This window comes from Dysidea avara, chromosome 11 (genome assembly GCF_963678975.1).
Source record: "Dysidea avara chromosome 11, odDysAvar1.4, whole genome shotgun sequence".
In the NCBI taxonomy this organism is placed as follows: domain Eukaryota; kingdom Metazoa; phylum Porifera; class Demospongiae; order Dictyoceratida; family Dysideidae; genus Dysidea; species Dysidea avara.
Window position 1 is genome coordinate 22632415 of NC_089282.1, and position 21335 is coordinate 22653749.

The 21335-nt window shown below is 39.7% G+C and overlaps 1 protein-coding gene and 2 long non-coding RNA genes across 52 annotated transcripts; all 3 read left to right on the top strand.

The window, feature by feature from the left end:
- Positions 1 to 350: 350 nt before the first annotated feature.
- LOC136239056 (uncharacterized) lies at positions 351 to 2505 on the top strand. Its single transcript, XR_010693333.1, has 2 exons — positions 351 to 499; positions 2321 to 2505. It is a non-coding gene; the product is annotated as an uncharacterized lncRNA (long non-coding RNA).
- A 3421-nt stretch (positions 2506 to 5926) lies between these two features.
- LOC136239130 (uncharacterized) lies at positions 5927 to 8270 on the top strand. Its single transcript, XR_010693364.1, has 3 exons — positions 5927 to 6331; positions 7787 to 7853; positions 7907 to 8270. It is a non-coding gene; the product is annotated as an uncharacterized lncRNA (long non-coding RNA).
- Positions 8271 to 8590: 320 nt separating this feature from the next.
- On the top strand, positions 8591 to 18089 carry LOC136238458 (MARCO-like protein). Of its 50 annotated transcripts, none has more exons than XM_066028956.1 (24): positions 8591 to 8792; positions 15860 to 15877; positions 15931 to 15957; positions 16011 to 16037; positions 16089 to 16115; positions 16167 to 16193; positions 16245 to 16271; positions 16323 to 16349; positions 16403 to 16432; positions 16486 to 16512; positions 16564 to 16590; positions 16644 to 16670; positions 16722 to 16748; positions 16802 to 16828; positions 16880 to 16906; positions 16960 to 16986; positions 17038 to 17064; positions 17118 to 17144; positions 17198 to 17224; positions 17275 to 17301; positions 17355 to 17381; positions 17434 to 17460; positions 17513 to 17539; positions 17778 to 18089. In XM_066028956.1, the coding sequence occupies exons 1-24, from the start codon at positions 8735 to 8737 to the stop codon at positions 17900 to 17902; spliced, it is 771 nt and encodes a 256-aa protein (XP_065885028.1). In that variant the 5' UTR covers positions 8591 to 8734; the 3' UTR covers positions 17903 to 18089. The 50 variants fall into 50 exon arrangements, with proteins under 50 accessions (XP_065885028.1, XP_065885005.1, XP_065885039.1 ...); XM_066028982.1 differs by adding an exon at positions 10379 to 10551 and having other exon boundaries at positions 8637 to 8792; positions 15752 to 15877; positions 16089 to 16193; XM_066028983.1 differs by adding an exon at positions 10379 to 10551 and having other exon boundaries at positions 8637 to 8792; positions 16089 to 16193.
- Positions 18090 to 21335: the final 3246 nt, after the last annotated feature.

A 21335-nucleotide genomic window follows, 5' to 3' on the forward strand; every position in this document is an offset into this window, starting at 1 on the left:
GCAGTGTACGAGGCCTGCACCGTTGTTTTTCAGTTGCTAAATGCCTGAAAACCTCAAGGGGAAGGTAGTCTGAGGAAAGTCACCACACCCGTATTTCAGTCCGCCGAAAAGAAACCACCTCAGAGCAAAGTTCACCTGTGCAGAAGTTTAATACAGACTTCATTTCACTTTTACTTCTTACGTAAAAGCTGCTTTTACCGTTATTAAACTATTTTGCTCACGTGGGTGCGTACGGACAAACATAGGTAGATAGGTACATAGGTAGATAGATAGGTACACACACACACTTTTACGGAAACAATTACAGTAAACCACGCGCACGCCCACAGCCGGCCTTCGGCCGGCTGTGGGCGTGCGTCTGGTTTTAACAACCGTCTCTTCGTTACCGACGTACTGAGCTAGCGGCTAACATGTAGCTATCCTCAGAGTGACTGACACATCCGACGAGATATCCTGTTAGATAGTATACTCTCCGTACCCTCACTAGAACAAAAAAATGGTGAGCCGACCTGTATTTAAGTCTTTGGTGAACTCAAGAGGTGTAAACCTAACCCACATCGTAATTTCATATATGTATCTGTAAAGCAATGAAGAAAATAGGCCACTTCAAAGACGTTCTATGTTTGATAATCGCTGTCAATATACAAATTAACTTTGTACTCATGGTTTTTAGCTTTCAAGATATCTCATTTTATGTTATTACAATGCTCACAGTTTTATAAACTGCAAGCTTTAGCTCTGTACTCATGATTTTCAGCCATCAAGATGTCCCATCTTTTGTTGGCAAGTCCTGTCAAGATGTCCCATCTTTAGACAGGAAAAATAAGCATTGTGATAAACAGCCAAAGCTGTTTATCAATATCAGTGTTATTACGGTGTTTTCAGTTTCAAATCCGTACAAGCTTTGGCTGTGTACTCATGATTTTCAGCCATCAAGATGTCCCATCTTTTGTTGGCAAGTCTTGTCAAGATGTCCCATCTTTAGGCAGGAAAAATCAGTGGGTACGTAGCTGTTTATCAATATCAATGTTATTACGGTGTTCGCAGTTTCAAAGCCGTACAAGCTTTAGCTCTGTACTCATGATTTTCAGCCATCAAGATGTCCCATCTTTTAGTTGGCAAGTCTTGTCAAGATGTCCCATCTTTAGGCAGGAAAAATCAGTGGGTACGTAGCTGTTTATCAATATCAATGTTATTACAATGTTCGCAGTTGCAAAACGGTACAAGCTATATATAGCTCTGTCCTCATGATTTTCAGCCATCAAGATGTCCCATCTTTTGTTGGCATGTCCTGTCAAGATGTCCCATCTTTTGTTGGCATGTCCTGCCAAGATGTCCCATCTTTAGACAGGAAAAATCAGTGGGTACGCAGCTCACTGTTTGCAGCTTTGAAAACATGAAAGTTTTTAGAAATCTCAGCTATCAAAATTTCTCATAACTATTTTGTTGGTGTTTCCTGCCATATTCCTGGTGTGTGGATGTGCGTCTGTGTGTGTGTGTGTGTGTAAGTACTTAGTTGATTTACCAAACTGGATTAACATAAGTGTGTATGAGATAGGGTGATTGATCTTTACTACCCTAAACCAGAGGAGCTCATGGTTCGCCGTGTGTCATAGCTCTACGACATTGCCTGCAGAACCAAACGGGGCACTGAAAATATCATCGTCCATATGGAGTCCTTTGACACTTTTAAGTGGGTATGCATAATGTTCGTAGCATTTGTTTATTAGTTACGAAAGCCAAACAAGTGTTGAGTAGGGTTCTGGGAACCATAATCTATGGTTCCCAGAGTCCTTTTAAAAAATAATTAAATTCAATAATTTTTAGCATCACAGTTGAATGGTTTGAACAATTTTTGGAGACCATAAGATGTTTGATGTAGCATGACCAGCCTCCTCTGCAAGATGTTAATTATATATCCACTGATATTGATAGTGAACAATTTCCTCTTTACTGTGCATTAATCAGATCAAATGCTTATAAGTATTCTTTAATGTTGTGACTGTGTAGCGCAAGATTTAAACTGCCCACTTGTCTGGCATGTGGAACTCCAAGCTTGTATTAGTGGCATAGTTAAAACTGTGAAATGGAGCTGAATTGTGGGATGGTATGCAAGGGTGGTGGGACAAGCCCACAGTAACTATATAATATGCTAACTACTATTCATATGTACTACCTGCTGAAAGTAAAGCAATTGTATAACAATGATTGTATTGTAAAGCCGTGTCCGCCACATCATTCCTTCCAGCATGTGATTTGTCCATTATGTGTTTGTCAGGTTCGATAATTAATGAATTGTACATATACAACACTTATACAGGTCCAGCAGTGGTGCTTTGTGATATGCCGAGGATTTTGCTGAGTTGGACACATACGAGGATTTTGCTGAGTTGGACACATACGGCTATTGAAACTACTACATATTGAGTTGTTTGTTTCTGTTTGCAGGTTAAATGAACTGTCACAGTGAAATTATCATCGTAATAATTATATATGTCACCTGTCTATGCACATACTGGACGTGGTAAAGGTATGCAACTGGGCTAACAACTTTGCCATGTGATTGAAGCTAGCCTATAACCATGAGCTGCTGTCAAGTTGGACAGTACATACCATAAATGGGAAACACGAATGAAAGAAGTATAATAATTTATAATTGATTAATGCATGACAAACAATGTTCTGAGTGTCTTATTGAAGAAGGGGGATGTAGTATACTGTTACGAAGTTAGTTTAGTTACTTGGTCCATGAAGCCACACTTCCCATGATGTCATAGCTCCAATTCAAGTATTTGTTAATATGACAGCTTTTATGGTGAGTTCTACCAAACTTCAATGCACTATTCATGTCCCACTCCAGGTAGGGTGGGGAATATAGCAGATTTGACAAGGTATAGTGTCAAATTTCCCAGTACTGAAGCTAAAACCCCACTATATTCCCACCTCAAAAGGGGGTTTCTGAGGGGAATTAATTTATCAAAATGATTTTTGACCGCCACCATCAAAAGCCCCAGGATGTAGATGGTCAAATCCCCAGTAGGTGTATCGGGATTCCGGGGGTGAGGCTAGCTTAAAAAGTTGATGTAGGTATATTGTGCCATAATATGCCACAGAATTAATAAGGCCACCAAGTCCTTAAACTGTTTACGGCGCTCAATGTTTGGATGCAGCTGTGTGGCCAAGTGTGCGGCGTACAAAGCAGTTGTATGCCCGACTCTGGAGTATGCTGCTGTTGTGTGGTCTCCACATGCCAAGGGAGATATTAAATTGCTTGAATCTTTGCAAAATAGGGCAGCACGTTGGATTTGTGGCAGTCGCTGGAGTCCACGGACCAATTCATGGACTGTATCTTCAAGTGATTGCTGCTCTCAGCTTAATCTCCCTACCCTTGAATCAAGACGTCATTACCTTTCTATTTCTTTCCTCCATAATATTTATCACCAACATACAGCCATCAAGTTTAATTGTCACTGTAAATTTAATTCAATTTCATCTACTAGAAGTCATCACTTGTCAATAAACCCACCACAGTCAACCATCAACTCTCGTCGTTATTCGTTCTTTGTTAACACTGTCTTTCTGTGGAATTCTGTACCATTATCCATCCTCAATGATCCAAATCCAAAATCCTTCCGGCATTCGTTATACCATTATGTGTGTGTTAATTGATGTTTTTGTATTGTTGTGCAGTTTTGTAATATTTGTTTGTTGTATATTTTTGTAGTTGTAGTGTTCTTTTTTGTGGCTGACACCTTGTACAGGCTTTGCCTTTTGTGTATGCCTTCCATTGTGGTAAATTTGATAATAATAATAATAATAATAATAACTGCAGGTCTGGATTCTTGCAGCCGTAATGGTAACCGCACCCGCGGTACTTGCCACTAAACACGAGTGCTGGGGTATAATCTGTGGCGAGGAGGGGTCTCGTGCTAGCTGATGCATCATGTGCAAAGTGTTTCCAGCACCGAGACACAGTGGTCGCCTGCTTTCAAGTGCCCAGGCGCCAGTTTCACCATTAATACCTAAACTCCGGCATCGATACTCTCGATTTTTCTTATCAGTCATTCATTGGCCTCTATGTGTCCAGGCTCGTGATAAGCACCTCGTACAGGTTTTGCCTCCAATGTTCACCTTCCAGTACCTGACTGGTAAAGTGGACAGTAGTGAGTGCAGGCCTCAAGCTATAACGCGCATGGGCTATAATTCTGAATCTGTGGTTTTAGCCCTATAGATACATCATTGTGGGAGCCTGTAGCTACTATAATTATCTACCCGTTACTTCTGTCTTGTCCGCGTTGTAGAATAAGTTGCTTTGCGGGTATAGGCGTTGTATCCGCGTAGTGGAGGAAGCCATTAGGCGGGCACCGCACGGGTTTACACCCGTATACAGTCCGCCAAGTGAAATGATTCGCGGACAGCGTCCATTCCGTATACAGTGCTAGTATCTCCTGTGCTTCTTAGCTATTGCTGCTTTCCTTTCCGCAGCCTTCTCGGCCTTTTCTATCTTATTCTCGTCGTCACTATCATCAGCCAACTCGTCTGCGTCATACTCAGAGACCAACCGAACTCTGAGCGGTCCGCCAACCGCCGGATAGCCTTTTGGCGGAATTTCAACAAACGCATACCTTCCTCTATTGCAAGTTGTACTTGCCGGAGCTCGGAAGACACAGGGGGAGAACTCGTAACCTCCTCAAGCTTCACATGAGCTACACGAAGGTGTTCCTGGAGTGACTCGTTGAAGCGGAACTGCCTCTCATTGCCTTTCTTTCTGAAAGTTACTTCTGCTGAAAGACGAGCTTTCTTGGCTGCTCTCTCTGCAGTTTCTTCCTGTTCCTTCCGGAACTCAACCCTTAAGGCCTCAATAGACTGCTGAGTCGTTGCCTGGGAAGCGGTCACTATGTGGGCGATACGGTCCAGTTTAGCATTCGTCTCCAAGTAGCGGTAGCTAATGAGCTGCTGGAGCTTCCTCCACTTCCACTGCTTCCACCACCAGCCATTGAAGTGACTAAAGGGTTTATAACCGTGACAGTTACTCCAGAAGTAGCAGACATTTCGAACGAGGAAAAAATGAAGCAACAGTAGCTTGGTAAACGGCCTAGAATTGCCCTAGCAACCAACCATTCATTTAAATACCCCCAATTATCCCGCCACGCATGCGCAATAACGTACCGCGGAGAGCGTATTTTCTGTCGGGTAGTTGGAAAAGGCGGGTACGGTCGGACACGGACGCGGACACGGACACAGACATTTTCAAAAAGGACTTTTACATTTATATAACAGTTATTTTTCATACCTAACGCTGTTTTTACAGCAGTCTTCGCCTCCAGACCCAGGCGTCGATCTTTTCATAGCCCTTATCCTTTTATAAGCGCACGTGCGAAGGATAAACTAGCACTCTAAAGACCATTATAGTGTTGTATACTTGCTCTAGAAATCTAATTCAGAGTCACAGAGATTAATCTAGCACGTCCCAACTTAATCTCGTAGGCCAGGTCCTTGAAATCCTCAACACTCGGTATAAGCGCCTGCGCCTTATACTAAAAGGCGTAAGATTGTGGATTTGGCCTGCTAAGCTAAGTTGCATGGGGAATACAAGCTAATCTCTACAACTATATAACTCCGTATTAGACTATAGAACATGTGTACAACACCATTATGGTCTTTGGCATGCTGTGGAGTGCTGGTCTAGTCCTTCGCACGTGCGCTTATAAATGGATAAGCGCTATGAAAGGATCGACGCCTGGGTCTCGAAGCGAAGACTGCTGTAAAAACAGCATTAGGTATGAAAAATAACTGTTACATAAATGTAAAAGTGCTTTTTGAAAATGTCCGCGTCCGTGTCCGCGTCCGACCGTATCCGCCTTTTCCAACTACCCTTTTCTGTCTAATATTGCATAACCGACAGAAAATACCATTGCTCAGGTGCTGGCTGGCGGGTGTCGTACGTGGCTGACATCCCAAGGGCGAGAAACTACAATAGTATACTCGCCTGTTTTTGTTTTAGTGCTCACTTTTTAGACCACGAGTCTTCTTCGAGACGTGATGTGAGGTGTGACGATGAGTTCCTTCCCAGGTTCCGTCCCGGATGAGAAGCAGGACGAATGAGGTCTCATGGCAGTAGCCAGTAGTGAGGTCAGTCTGAAGTGAGCTGTTCAAGGTGAAAGAGTTATGCCGGAAGGTTACAGAAAGTTCAGGTTGAAGACTTTAATAAGTGGGATCATGTTGGCGGTCCAAAACACACAAGGCAAACTGAGCTCGGAAAAAGGCACTATGATTTTAACTGAATGGCTGGATGAAAAGTTAGCCAGAAGTTTGCTCTATAGACCCGACAGTAAGCAACTCAGTTTCTGTGTGGGACTAAACCGTAAAGAAAGTAATAAGTTTAGACATGGTGTGTGCACTCTACTGAAAGTAGTGCATGTAGGCTAACTGAAAAGGTATGAAAGTATAGCCATAACAATCACTTGAATTAGGTTGTGTCATCTCACTTGAACTATGCTTTACCAATATGGAACCCCTTTAATAGTGGTTATAAATCAGGTTGTTCGTTTTAGAACCAGGTTAGTGTTTGTTGTTGCTCACACAAATATACCATGTCACATTTTGGAATATAATACTCATTAAACTCATTTACAGTGGTTAAAGTTTCCTGTTCCTTAACTTACAGTGTGTACCATGTTCCATCATCATACCATTCTACCAGGGAAATTTCACTTTTCCTTTCAATTCTGTTTGGTAGCCAGATAATTTTCATACCAGACCTACAGTATGTTTTGCTAATCCTACAATATGTGATGTCATCTAGCCGTCACGCAAAACTTTTCAATAGAAAGCCACTCATCTGTGGAATACCTTTCTGGCTGATGTTAAAAAGCTTTTTCAGAGCTGCTAACATAATTAAGCGTTGCCATTATATTATATGGTGTAGTGTTATACATGTATCCATGCAGATTACTATCAGGGCTTCCAATCCTGGCCTGCAGCATATCAAGAAGTTTGCAGAGATTTGGCCCAGCTTCACTGATTTGTTCACTATAAGTTGCATAGTTTCTATTGTACTGACACTTTGCACTCGCATATCTTTTCGCTCAAAAGACGAATTTCAGATTCGCAAGTACTATGAGAAAGAACAACTCTTGGCAAACAGGATGGTATGAAATGAAGCTCAGTACACGAAAACTCCACTTGTCATTTTCACAATAAAGGAACAAATACATTTCCAGTGGGCATTCTAATAGATTCATAACATAAACCAGTACTTGTCAAAACGATGACAAAGTTGGAGGTTAAATATGAAAGTGATTCTGAGCAAGATTATTACTTTGATTTGGCATGGACTCCATCTGGCTAGGTCTGACTAGTAATGCACAGCAAGGCTTTAATTTAACTATAAATCATTCCTTAGAATTAATACAGAGCTTTAAAATGATTTTATTAAAAAAGTTCTGTATGCATACTAAAGTTCTATTGTTCCAGTAACCTATCATGAATACACTATACGCAGCATAGACAGTCTGTGACAACTCCTTTAAGCAGAAATGTCTCAAAATCTACAAAAGTGAAAAAACAGCAACAGTAAAGCCTTTAATCAATGAGATATAACAAGTTAAAATAATTGCAGCTGCTAAATTGCTTTGATTATAATTGAACTAATCACCTGCAGCTGGCTTGAAATTTCTGACTGACTTGTTTAAACCTTTATATAACGTGACACACAAATATATTAACAAATTTGATTTTTATGCAGACCATTTAACAGTTAAAATTAATGTTTATTTGTTTATAGAACCATTGGATGACTAATGCCATCCTTGCAAGATGATTGGTTTTCAGAAATTGATACAGCTCACTTGGTGAGACTTTTATCCACAATAATGCATTTGAAAAATGTGCTATCTCCATATAGGTAAGGTGTAACAAATTGCTTGTACATTGGGATATCATGTGCGGTTTTTGAGAAGGCATACAGTTACAGCAAGAGAAGATGACGATGGTTATGATCATGTATATATCAAGATATGGAGCTGTTGTAACTTCGATATACTGGAGATTGTATATTGGATAACATATAGCTGTATGCCTGATGTCAATCAAAACATTTGTGCAACAATTTTTGTTTGTGTACATAATAGCAGCTGCGCAAGTCATATAGCTACAGGCTATGAGAATGAGAGAGAATACTGACAATCTTAACATTAGGTGCTGGGCAATCAGCTAGTTTGCCCAGGGGGACCTTTATTGACAATAGCAAGTTGCTACAATACAGTTGTGCACCCATACTTGCACTTGTGCAGCAGCATTTCTATACAACTTTAGTTTGGTGTATTGACTTGTATTGCATGGCTTTGAGCCTCCAATGCTCCATTTCTATTAGTCATGGAAGAGGAAGACAGCTACGACATGCAGAACGTGACAAAAACGGTACGCTGAATCTAGGAGTTCATAAAATGCGCAGCTTTCGTGCAATATTATGGCAATTCACAAAATGCGCAGCAATTTATAAATTGTTACGCAAATTATGAATTCACAAAATGCGCAGCGCAATTTATAAACTGCGCAAATTCACAGCTTGCGCCTAACACTATTACTCTATACCCTCGATATAGAGTATTTCTCCATACAAACTACGGGACCATTGGAAGCGCGCACAGTGCACTTTCATTGGAAATCCTAACACGAGGCCTGCAGAAGGGGTAGAAGAGGCCTAGAGTAATTGTCAACACAGTAAAAGACAATGGCTGGCGAGGCACTAGACATTCAACCTCAGATGCTGATCGAAGCGACAATAGAAGGTCAGTTTCTACTATGGCGGGGAATTAATATAATATGGTTGTAGCTGAAGGAAACTGAATATTAAATACAGGAAAAATCAGGGTAGGGAATGTGTGGTAAAACTGATTTCCACCTATTTGCTTGTGTGTGAGTCTCGTGTTGCAGTGGTGATCTTTAAATTGAGAGGGTCAAGGCAGAAATAAATTATTCACCGCTGCAGAATATTTACTTGTTGGCTGATATTAGGACTGCAAAGCTGGAGCTGGAGTGTTTCAGATTGGGAATAAACTCATCATAATAGGATATGTGCATATTATTATGTGAACAAATATGATCAGTATAATAAGATTAGTGGTATGCCAAGAATTTTTGATGGTAAATGACTATCATGAATCTCATACAAAAGTACGGGTAACAAATCTAATTTGGACTATAACTCTCCACATGAACTACGGATGGGGCTCCTTCTTCCAGTTACTCTGTTATACACATAAAGGAATCGATCCCTCTGGAGAAACTCTTCTAACTGGTCTACTCTTTGCGATTCACTCTTTCTATGCATACCTACAATACATTGTTCACCATCGTGACGTAAGAAAATATCACGTTTTTATGAATTTTTAAACATAATTGTCACTACTAGGCGCTTCTCTATACATACAGTTGTAAGTACTGTATGAAACAGAATACCTCTACTACTACGTAGGAAATTACCATGTAATAATGTATCACTCAGTTAAGAAGTCACTCTAACTAGTCTCTGATATCATGAGATGCACCACTCCGTGTCAAAAGTGCCAAAACTTTGTATATGGCACAGACTGCAGAGAGTCCGTTATACATTATATCACTGCTTGTGGTTTCTTACAACATTACATAAGTGCCGGCAACCAACACCATTACAACACCTCACTTGACACTTTAAAGTTAGATTGAAAGTCTTATAATGCAAAATTCGATTGTTTAAGGGTATACAACAAATGTCATAGCAGTCAATGGCAATCTAAAAAAGCAAACACTGTAGCTCTTTAGTCTACACGTATATACGTATGTATATGAATGCATGCGCAGTTAATAGTCTGACTCTATCTTCACAGTTCACCTTATAATTCATTCCTAAAAGCTAAATAAACCTCACCATTACATTTTATTGCGACAACCAGTTTTTTGGCTTGCCAAGAGTGTAAATGTTGTCATGTTGTTGCATTAAGACCATGATCAGTATTAGCATTCTACCTTATACAGAAATGTAGCTGTGCAGTCTAATATTGAGTGAATGGTACAGAATAGGTATACAATCTTTGTTTTCTGCCTGCAGTCTTGCATTTATATCAGGCAGAGTACAAGTGCATGCTAACTACTAGGTATTGTTGCCAAACAACTCAGCTAAAGCTTAATACAGTAAAGAAACAATTACACTGTTACACATGGAGATGTGAAGTGTCAATTGCTTAATTAAAATATTTTGAATACCAATTGGCCATGGGGCCATGAAATTGCATCCATGCATATACAGTGACCTATTGTTCTAACTATTGAGAAATAGTATAATAGTAGTGCTCCATATATTGTGCTTTGTAATCGTGTCATTGTTAATGGCTAATAGAACAAGTTTCAACTGTGCCTACTAAACGGTGTCAGCACTGTGGGCATCAATCTCACATTCGTTGTGAATTCTGTGATGGCTGCAAAATGAGATTCCCTGAATCACAGAAGAGGCTAGCTACTGGCCCACCCAGGAAACATGCCACTGATTTGCTATCACAACTGTACAAGAACGTATGAATCAATTGTATAAAAATGTTGCCACATTGCAATTTGGTGAGCATTAAACAATAGCATTGCACTTGTACTATTTGATGCTCTTGCTCAAACAACATGAATGTTGATGAAAAAAGAGGTTGACAAATTGAACGAATCAGTTAGATTCAGTATCCATAATTACCTTTAGAAGTGCTGTGTATTTTCTTGATTTATGTCAAAGCTGATAAAGTGTGCATTAATTCTTTTTCTTCAGTCAGAAATTGCTGTCATACGGTAGAGGTTTAATAATGGCTTGGCAGATATTTCATTAAAACTAATATTTTATTATTAAATCCCCTGGCCACAGAGTGACAATGTATGTATGTAGGACACTACTATTTTTGTTAACTTTTGTCCAAACTCATGGCTTGTATTTATAATCAGTGGCTTGTACTTGCTTCTTCTATTAGTTTTCATTTAAAATGCTGTTGAACATATACACTGTAACTAAAAATAGTCAGGATGTGCATTAATTTAGATGAAAATAATTATTTAGCCTGGTGCTTCTCTTTCTTTTGATATGACATACGAGGTTTTGTGAGTCATAATCATGTTACAATAAGTGAGTTAATAAAGGAGTACAAGGAAAATTTTAGAATTTTAAGATCAATCGGTAAAACAAGATGCCTACATCTCCAAATATACTGTCATGGTTATAAATTGGTAGGGATTAAATGTGTGCTAGTATTTCTTCAAGTGTAGACACTTGCTTGTTTTATTTCTATGATTCCAAATTAGGCTTTATAAACCGGTGGCCACTAAGACAGGCTCCACAACATAACTATTAGGTATCACTAACAACTACAAAGAGTTAGCTAGGTTGAACAGGGAGTTCAAGCTAACTTTCCCTGTATCCCTTCATGTGTAAAAAAGAAGGTAATTCTGATGTGATATAATCAAACAACCATAGCTGTTTTCTTTGTACAAACTCTATGAGCAGGTGAACTGATGATGGCAATATCCACAATGACGTTTCGTTACGTTGTGATTACAAAATTTGATGTTATAATTGACTAAATGGCCGTGTTAGTGCCATAATATTCGAAATAAATGTTGCCTGTACAGTGGAACCTGTGTTACGGTCACCTGGATTAAGCGGTCACCTCTGCATAACGGCCATGGACACGAGGTCCCAAATATTTTCCCATACAAATGTATGCATTGCTGTCTGCATTAAGCGGTCACCTGTCTAACGCGTATAACAGCCAACCAAGAATTCGACTATGAATCACTGTATACATAACTTTCTCCTTCATATAGCGGTCGCTACCTTTTATGGTGGCTTGTTAAGCCAACTGTCTGGCACCACGGCACAGTTTCAACTAATGCACAATTATCACACTTCCAGCCGTTCAATGAATACTATATAATCTATCAGACTCCATTGCTTAAACGTATTCAATAGCTATAACCAACATTCATAACAAGCTCACCTTGTCCTTTCTGTACTAAAAATATTACTGCATTGCGGTTGGCGCGAGCCTCTTAATAATAATCACTCATTTATAACAGCAAGAGTTAATAACGGCCATAGCCACTAAAATGCTGCTGACCACCTTATACAGGTTTTCTCTATAACAGCCACCTGTATATAAGGGCCAGATATATCTGGTCCCAAGGTGACCATTATAGACAGGTTCCACTGTAATATTTTACACATGGAACCACAAGATAATAAAGGTAAGAAGTAGTACACGTACCGTAACAGTTCAAAACATGCTCCAACAAGGAAAGCAGACCGAAAATTTAAAATTTGGAGACATCTATGCTTATTTGTATTGCATTATATACTATATGCCTCACCTTCACCCTTTTTCAAATTTGTAAACGTTTTCATAGGGAACATTATCTCGCCCGATACTTCCTTGTACAAAGTCCCACACTGTGGTAGCCATTTTGTTTTGTGACATCATAGATATACGTACACGAAACGTAATCGAAACATCATTGTGGATATTGCTCATTTCACTGTGTACAGAAGTGATTGTACACGCATATGTTGTGTCATAGATAATATACCCCCCTGGATTGGAAACTAGTAAGCGCCACTGGTTACAGGCTGGCTTCGCGCCCCCTTCAAGTTTCTCTGGGCAAAAACAAGACTCACCACTGGTAAAGGGTTCTTCTCAAGGTGTTTTGGAAGCCAACAACGAGTTTCGAGGCAAATTGTCTCTTTATTGTACAAACCGTAGAAGCGAAACTGAACACGAGATCAGATGGTTTGGGCACATTCAAGGAAAATACTGAAATCCTGTACGCTATGCCCTTCGTACTCTGACCGCTCAAAATAACCGGAAAATTATGTTCTGCAGTAATTGCAGACTAAAGTGGACTTTGTCCTGCAGTTACTGATTGTTGGCCTGCACTTTGCAATGTTACAGTATGATTGAGGCATTGAGGCAAGCTATTTTACTTGCCCAAGTTTATTAAGCTTGTTCTTGTAGCTCACACCTTGTTCCTATGTTGATTCTAAGTAGTTCCAGCTGCACACACTTGTCACAATATGCTATTGTATTCAAATGCCTGGCAGTAATTGCAGATCAAAGTAAATTTTGCTCGGCTATTCGTGGCATTTGTACTGAAAACTGCCGACTGCCGACCATTGTTTTGAGCTCTGTACCATGGAGCATTATTTGATGACTTCGTAGTATAAATTGTACAGCGATACTGTTTAGAATCACAAAGAGAATGTGCTACAGTTTTGCCAAAAATGCCATCCCAAAAACCTGCCAAAGAAGTTATGGGAAGGCATATTATTTAGCCAAGGTTATTCTTTATAGCATAGTTAACCTTGTGATACTTTCTTTTTCTACCTACAGCGCTTAGTTTAGCCAAGAATGTGCTTCCAACAAAGCATGTAGTCCACCATTGTAAGCCTTCTGACCAACAGTGACACGAAGTGGTCAAACTAACCAAAACAATTATCATAACAACACCACAAGTCATTCTCGTAACAAAATAAAGTCATTAATGCCACCGTTCTGCTGTAATAGGATTAAATTTGTTGAGGCGCGAAACCAGCCTAAGGACACTGGTTCTTGTACAAAGTCTATGGGTGCACGGCACAGTTTCCAATCCAGGGGGTATATTATTTATGGTTATGTATGTAGTACATGTGTGTACTATATGTATTTCAATTCACTGATGAATATATAGCAAAATAGAATTTACAGATTTTTACTCAGGCAGTCACACATAATATTAATGGTTTTACCATAAAATTTTTGGCAAATCAACTTAACCAAGTTGGTTATGACATCGTTATTTTGGGGCACAAGGTCAACCAAAAAAACCAATCTTACCCCATTATGGGAACCGATGGACCCGCAAAAGGTTTTGTAAGAAGGTTTGAAAATGTTTCAAAGCTCTGGAGGCTCTACTTTGGTGAGGGTACTGTACATTAAAGATATACTGTATCTACTTACATACGCATGTATAATATTGATGTAATTATAACACAGATCAGTAAATACTTATACTCCACTGCTGTGAATTGTAGCACAAGACAAATACATATAGTTATCAATTGAGGAAATCATAGTATACATTACTGACATCATTAGAAGACAGTTATTGTTTATTTGTCCACTGAACATATTATGTTCAGTGAATAATAGCAACTACGTAGCTACAGGCAGCCAGGCACATTGTTTACTACTTTGTTGCTAAGGAAGTGCAATTTGAACAAACCATTTTTTCGCCAAAGTATTGACTGGAAACCAGCCTCATCTTTATGGCACCTTGGCAGTATTGGTCGGTAGAATCAAGCCCAAAGGTGTCTTCAGACCAAATATGAGACAATTTTATTTAAAAGGATTTTTTTCTGACTGATTGGCTATTAACTAACCTACACACAAGCACGACTCTAATTTTTTTCAAGGTTAGATATTGATTCAGCCAGACTAGTGCTTTTTGCATACCACAGAACATGCAATACTCACGTCATAGACATGCCTTGTGTCCCATTTGTCCTTGCTGACAGTGTAAGGTGTAAATTCACAGTAGTGTGGATGGATTTCCATCTTTTTCATAGTGACTGTATTGATTACAGAGGGGTTTCTGCTATTCTTCATTAACAACAATGTGCAATGGGCTGAACATAGCTGAAAATGAAGCAAATTGGGTCATTCATTTACGCTAATTGATATTTTGGGTGTACATTCATACAAAAATATTTAGTGTGGTACTGGCCACTCTCCTCTTTCTTTTGATGTGGTACACCCATGTATGTGTTGGTTCATCAGACAAAAAGTAAACGAGCAAGTAGAAGGAAAATAGGAAATTTTAAGTTTGGTAAAAATAAATTAAAGAAACAATAGGAAAGTGACTACACCTTATTTAATTTTAGGAAGGTAGGTGGAAAGGGGGCAGCAGCATTTATTTTGACACTGTGAATACCACAATTCAAGGTTTGGCATCAGTAGAATGATGTTTAGTGAGCAAGAGAGGGTTGACTAGTGTACTTGATAGTGTTAGTACAGGGTGTATGGCACCCAAAATTCAACCTGGCTATCAATTGTTTTCTCTATTGTAATAAAAGCCCTTAATATATTTTTAGCATTATGATCTGCACTAAAAAAAACTTACTGAAATAAATAATTCAGATGATTTCAATGCTTTGATAGACTGCTGAAAGACTTTTCCTTGTACGTGCTTCTCATATGGTCCTCAGTAATGCTGTATAACGGGCAGAACGTAGCTGAGATTGAAGTAGAATCGCAGATAATGCATTGCAGTAATTGTTAGTCAGAGGCACATTTGAGGCACTTCTCATTCTGCTCTTCATCATTAACACTGTATAATGTGTGGAACATAGCTGAAAACGAAGCAAAATGACCACTCCATATTCCAGTCCAGGCCCGCATTTTTGAGCCGTATAGAGTAGGGATGATAGAAATAAAAAGCAGGTCACAGACACCTGCAGCTATAATAGTGGATGTGTAATCCCTAGACTATTTGAATGTATTATAACTGCAGCCTCCCTTGTTTCATTGCTTTTATTCTTATTCTAATTTGTGAAATTTCTAATTTTATGTTATAGTTATAACTTACAGTTATAGACCACAGATTGACAGTCTTGCTTGGCCTTACAAGTCAGTAACTGGGTCCATGTCACACATTTTCATCATGATTGTATATAAACCAAATTAATTATTTGGATCATTTACCATCCCAGAGGTCTACTTGCCCACCTTAAGTACACATTGGCCAGGTTTATGTGTACCTCCCATGTACCAACATTTTCCATAACACTAATGAAGCTATCACATATATCAATTTTTAGATAATGATCAGAGTACAGGTATGTGAGACGGTGATAATAGTTAGTTAACAACAGAGACTTTTCCCCACTAGTTGTGAACGGAAGTCAGCAGGGTACAGGTATGTGAGACGGTGATAATAGTCAGTTAACAACAGAGACTTTTCCCCACTAGTTGTGAACGGAAGTCAAGAGGGTACAGGTATGTTAGATGGTGATACTAGTCAGTTAAGAACAGATTTTTCCCCACTAGTTGTGAACGGAAGTCAAGAGGGTACAGGTATGTTAGATGGTGATACTAGTCAGTTAAGAACAGATTTTTCCCCACTAGTTGTGAACGGAAGCCAGCAGGGTACAGGTATGCTAGATGGTGATACTAGTCAGTTAAGAACAGATTTTTCCCCACTAGTTGTGAACGGAAGCCAGCAGGGTACAGGTATGTTAGATGGTGATACTAGTCAGTTAAGAACAGATTTTTCCCCACTAGTTGTGAACGGAAGCCAGCAGGGTACAGGTATGCTAGATGGTGATACTAGTCAGTTAACAACAGAGATTTTCCCCCACTAGTGTGTGTGAATGGAAGTCAGCAGGGTACAGGTATGTTAGATGGTGATACTAGTCAGTTAAGAACAGAGATTTTTCCCCACTAGTTGTGAACGGAAGTCAGCAGGGTACAGGTATTTAAGACGGTGATACTAGTCAGTTAATAACAGATTTTTCCCCACTAGTTGTGAACGGAAGCCAGCAGGGTACAGGTATGTGAGACGGTGATAATAGTCAGTTAACAACAGAGACTTTTCCCCACTAGTTGTGAACGGAAGTCAAGAGGGTACAGGTATGTTAGATGGTGATACTAGTCAGTTAAGAACAGATTTTTCCCCACTAGTTGTGAACGGAAGTCAGCAGGGTACAGGTATGTGAGACAGTGATACTAGTCAGTTAACAACAGAGGTACTTCCCCACTAGTTGTGAACAGAAGTCAGCAGGGTACAGGTATGTAAGACGGCGATACTAGTCAGTTAATAACAGATTTTTCCCCACTAGTTGTGAACAGAAGTCAGCAGGGTACAGGTATGTGAGACAGTGATACTAGTCAGTTAACAACAGAGGTACTTCCCCACTAGTTGTGAACAGAAGTCAGCAGGGTACAGGTATGTAAGACGGTGATACTAGTCAGTTAATAACAGATTTTTCCCCACTAGTTGTGAACGGAAGCCAGCAGGGTACAGGTATGTAAGACGGTGATACTAGTCAGTTAACAACAGAGATACTTCCCCACTAGTTGTGAACGGAAGTCAAGAGGGTACAGGTATGTTAGATGGTGATACTAGTCAGTTAACAACAGAGATTTTCCCCCACTAGTTGTGAATGGAAGTCAGGAGGGTACAGGTATGTATGTGAGATGGTAATACTAGACCATTACAACAGAGATTTTCCAGTCGGTAGCAGAAGTCGGCAGGGTACAGGTATGTGAGATAGTTATACTAGACGGTTTACAACAGAGATCTTTCCCCAATAGTTGTGAATGGAAGTCAGCAGGGCACAAGTATGTGAACTGTTAATACTAGACCATTTACAACAGAGATTTTCCCCAATAGTTGTGAACGGAAGTCAGCAGGGCACAAGTATGTGAACTGTTAATGCTAGACCATTTACAACAGAGATTTTCCACACTAGTTGTGAGCGGAAGTCAGCAGGGTACAGGTACGTATGTGTGGAAATAAACTTGCCTACTATTTCTTGGGAGTGATAAGAAGCCCAGATATACATAATACATATTTGTACAATATCATGATCCCTCAACCCTGAGACATAGACTCATTATTAATTAGTTCTCCTTGTGTTTCATTGAAGATGCTATTGCTTTATGTAAATTTCATAACCTATCATAGTAGTGGGTATTGTTCCTACAGTATGTATTATGCGATTACTATGTCTATAGCAAGAAAAAAAAGAAAACGCCGCTGCGGAACCTGTGCTGGCTGCAACTGTGGACGCTGCAAATCCTGCTTAAAACCCACACTTAAGCAAACATGTGTTAAAAGACTATGTCTTTCTATGAAATAATTTTATTGATCAACATATACTTTGTGCACACTAAATGTTTATACCATGCATCAATGGCAATCGGATACCTGACAGTTGAAAATATCTATGTGCACCTTGTTTGCATTAATAATGCATTGCACATGTGGGTGAAGATTGCATATTGCAAGCATAACCCTGGGGTGGGTGCATGTGTGTTTAGTTTATGCAGGTGGCTACATGTACAATAAAATTATACAATGATTGTGTGTTGTAATGTGATCACAAGTGGGCTATAATATAATCAGTATATGTGTATTATGGGAGATTGTGCATGTAAATGGATGTGCACAAATTTGGGATGTATAGTGGAGTGTGTTATGGTTATGTAAGCAATGTTGATAATAACCACATGTAGATTAAATATAAAGTTAAGTGCATACAAATAGGTTGGTATGTGTGATTGAATGTGTGCTTGTATAGACATGGTTCAGTAGCATCGTTGAATGCAATCAGAAATCCAAAATGGTAGCAGAAATTACAGTGAAATAACATTAACTTGATGACAATGTCATGTAATAGTATATCACATCCATGTGTGTCACCTGTAAGGCATGGTCCAACCTGCCCCAGGAGGATTTGCTTGCATTGACTCTCAGTACCTGAGTAGTGAACAGGTGTCTTATTGCTGATTCACTGGGTATACGTAGGTGTAATCATGGTAGCACGTTGGCTGAAAGCTTTGTGTTCATCTATAGCTACTTAGTGTTAGAATGTACAACGCAGCATTCATAGTTTATATAGCGTTGGGTAGCTACATGTGTAGTATGTGAATGGACCTGCAAAAGCAGAGCAGGTGTGAACAGAATATCATTCTATTATGGCCATTGCAATTATATATAATTATGGTGAATCCAAGGGCAACCGTTGTTATAAAAAAATAATTTGTTCATTATGCATAAGTTACAGAACACAAAATTTCGCTGCAATACTGAAATAATCCTTGTGGATTGTGTGGTATGTAGTATATAATACCCAAATGGTCAATTGGTCGCATCATGATATCCAGACTCTTAGAAGAGTTAATGGTCAAACATAATAATTATGAGCATTTGAATGGATCCACGTAGGTTCTGTGTCCATCTGTTCAAAAAGTTGTAACCTTGTCCAGCAGTATAATAATTTTGTGTACATGTGCAGGTCAAACATAGAACATTGATTTATTCCCACAATCGATTTTGGTCTGAGCTTGTATAAAACAAACAAAGGGTGGTACCACTACCTCATCTACATGCAAGTTGCTTTGATGAAAGTGGATTGCTCTTTTAGAAGTGCAACCACTTCCCAGGATACATTTCAATGTACACCAGTGTACATTTAGATGTCTCCCTAGCCTGTGTTGAGGTATACATGGCAAATGTATCCTCTGGAATTCCTTTGATCTGAGATGTGAAAGTGCTACACATGCCCACAATTAGTGTCCATACATTTAACCATGCATAATTATGGACTTTGTTGTTGCCTAAAATTAATGGCCACAGGTGAGACTGCATGACTTTTTACTGTAATTATTAGAGTGGAACCTCCCTTATCTGGACAGCCAAAAATAATCTTGTGGCTTGTAATCTAGATATGTTGACCATATGAAGTTATATAGTTGATTCTCTGGATCAGAATCACACAATGATTTGGAACACTGGATTTATTTCTTTTCCCAACACTTTACCACCTAGTGCTAGGAGTGGTAGCAAGGCGGCAAGGGATACTGGTAACCTTGGATAATAAAAACAATTGGAACACTGAAACCTTGTACACCATCAATTTTGTAATTTAGTTTTTTCCACCTGCTGTTCAGGGCAGGGCCGCCCAGAGAAATTAAGGGGCCCAGGGCAAAGAGTTAAAGTGGGGCCCTTGACCCAAGTTGTAAGGTGAAGACCAAAAAAAAAAAAAAAAAAAAGGTCACAACCTGCTGGCAATGACAATAACTACCCATCACCAACCATATCTCCTTATCTATAAGCTTGCTATACTGCTCCTCTGAAGAATACTGTGACTGCTCTATTAGAGTATTGAGATCTGACTGCTCTATTAGAGTATATCGATCTTTTAAACAGGTATTTAGGGGGCCCTTCATGGGGCCTCCTGGGGCCCCTTTCAGGCTGGGGCCCGGGGCAAAATGCCCCAGTTGCCCCCCCCCCCCCCCCTGTGGGCGGCCCTGGTTCAGGGTAGATAAATTACGTTGATGAAAGACTTGAAAAACTATCATGGTCTTTATAGCACATGTACGGTCATGCTGCAAATCTCTATTTTCTCTGTTTCATACTAGTTGATATTATTATGATCGTTCCTACACTGAAACCTCTCTAATCCGACACCTCTGTAATCCAGAATATATAGAGCTCTATAATCTGACATTGTCTTGTATACCAAAAAGACTTTTTCTATATAATACTACCTCAATAATCCGACATCCTTGCTAATCCAACACAGTTTGTCTTACACCATGAGTATCGGATTATAGAGGTTTCAGTGTAAACTAAATGCAGTGGAACCTCTCTTATCTGGGCAGTCTGGTACATACTACTGTCCGTATCTCAGAATATCCACAACTAATAATGCTAAATACACTAAAGTAACTGACTTAAATACAAGTAATGTACATTGCTATTGCTATCAGTTAGTGCTAAATGGGCAGAAGAGGCAGTGGCTATACAGAACATTCATGGCCACTCCCCTGGGCTGTAAGAAATGTATTATCACGTACCTATGTAGCAACCAAGTGGTTATTAGTGGAATAAACAAGCCACCTATATCAACCTTTGGGCTCCCTCCTTGTGCTTTCATCTAACCCATGCATCGAATTTGGCAGCTTTAACATTTCTTCCAATGGAGAGAATTGCAAATTGTAGAACTTATTGTATACATGATATAGTCAACACACAGACACACGCACGCACATGCACACACAAACAAACACACACACACACACAAACAAAGCCTTCAAGTAAAACAAAGCCTTTGGGTGCCATGCTAACACAGTCATGCCTACCCAGTGAACCAGCATGCACTGGGACTCCTATGTTTTACTCAGGTGCTGAACAGGAAAATCCTCATGGAGTCTGCCTCACATAAGGGGTGAAGGACCAGGTGGGATTACCAGTGCCCACAGCTTTACCTGTGAGGCACGGTACGGCCTCCTGTAGGTAGTCTTACACAGTTGGCTGATTAACACCACTAAGGTACCCATTGATGTTTCAGCTGGGTGTGGGCTGCTTCCCCAGCTGACACCATGCCAAGCCATCGGTCTGGCATACTGGAAAAATGTGCGGAGTAAAGTTTCTTGTTTAAGGAAACAAATTAAACAACAGTAAAAACTAGGCATCAAACCTGGCACTCCTTGATTATACCATGCTGATACTCTAGCCACCCACACACTGGCACACATGCATGCTGGCATGCATACACACTTTGACTG

Bases quoted from the DNA above. Each gene is read 5' to 3' on its own strand.
- LOC136238458 (XM_066028932.1), top strand. From the start codon at position 13,884: ATGGGAACCGATGGACCCGCAAAAGGTTTTGTAAGAAGGTTTGAAAAT. The intron at 16,272-16,322 runs GTATGTTAGATG...TTTCCCCACTAG, and splicing joins CGGAAGCCAGCAGGGTACAG to TTGTGAACGGAAGCCAGCAG. The intron at 17,302-17,354 runs GTATGTGAGATA...TTTCCCCAATAG, and splicing joins CAGAAGTCGGCAGGGTACAG to TTGTGAATGGAAGTCAGCAG.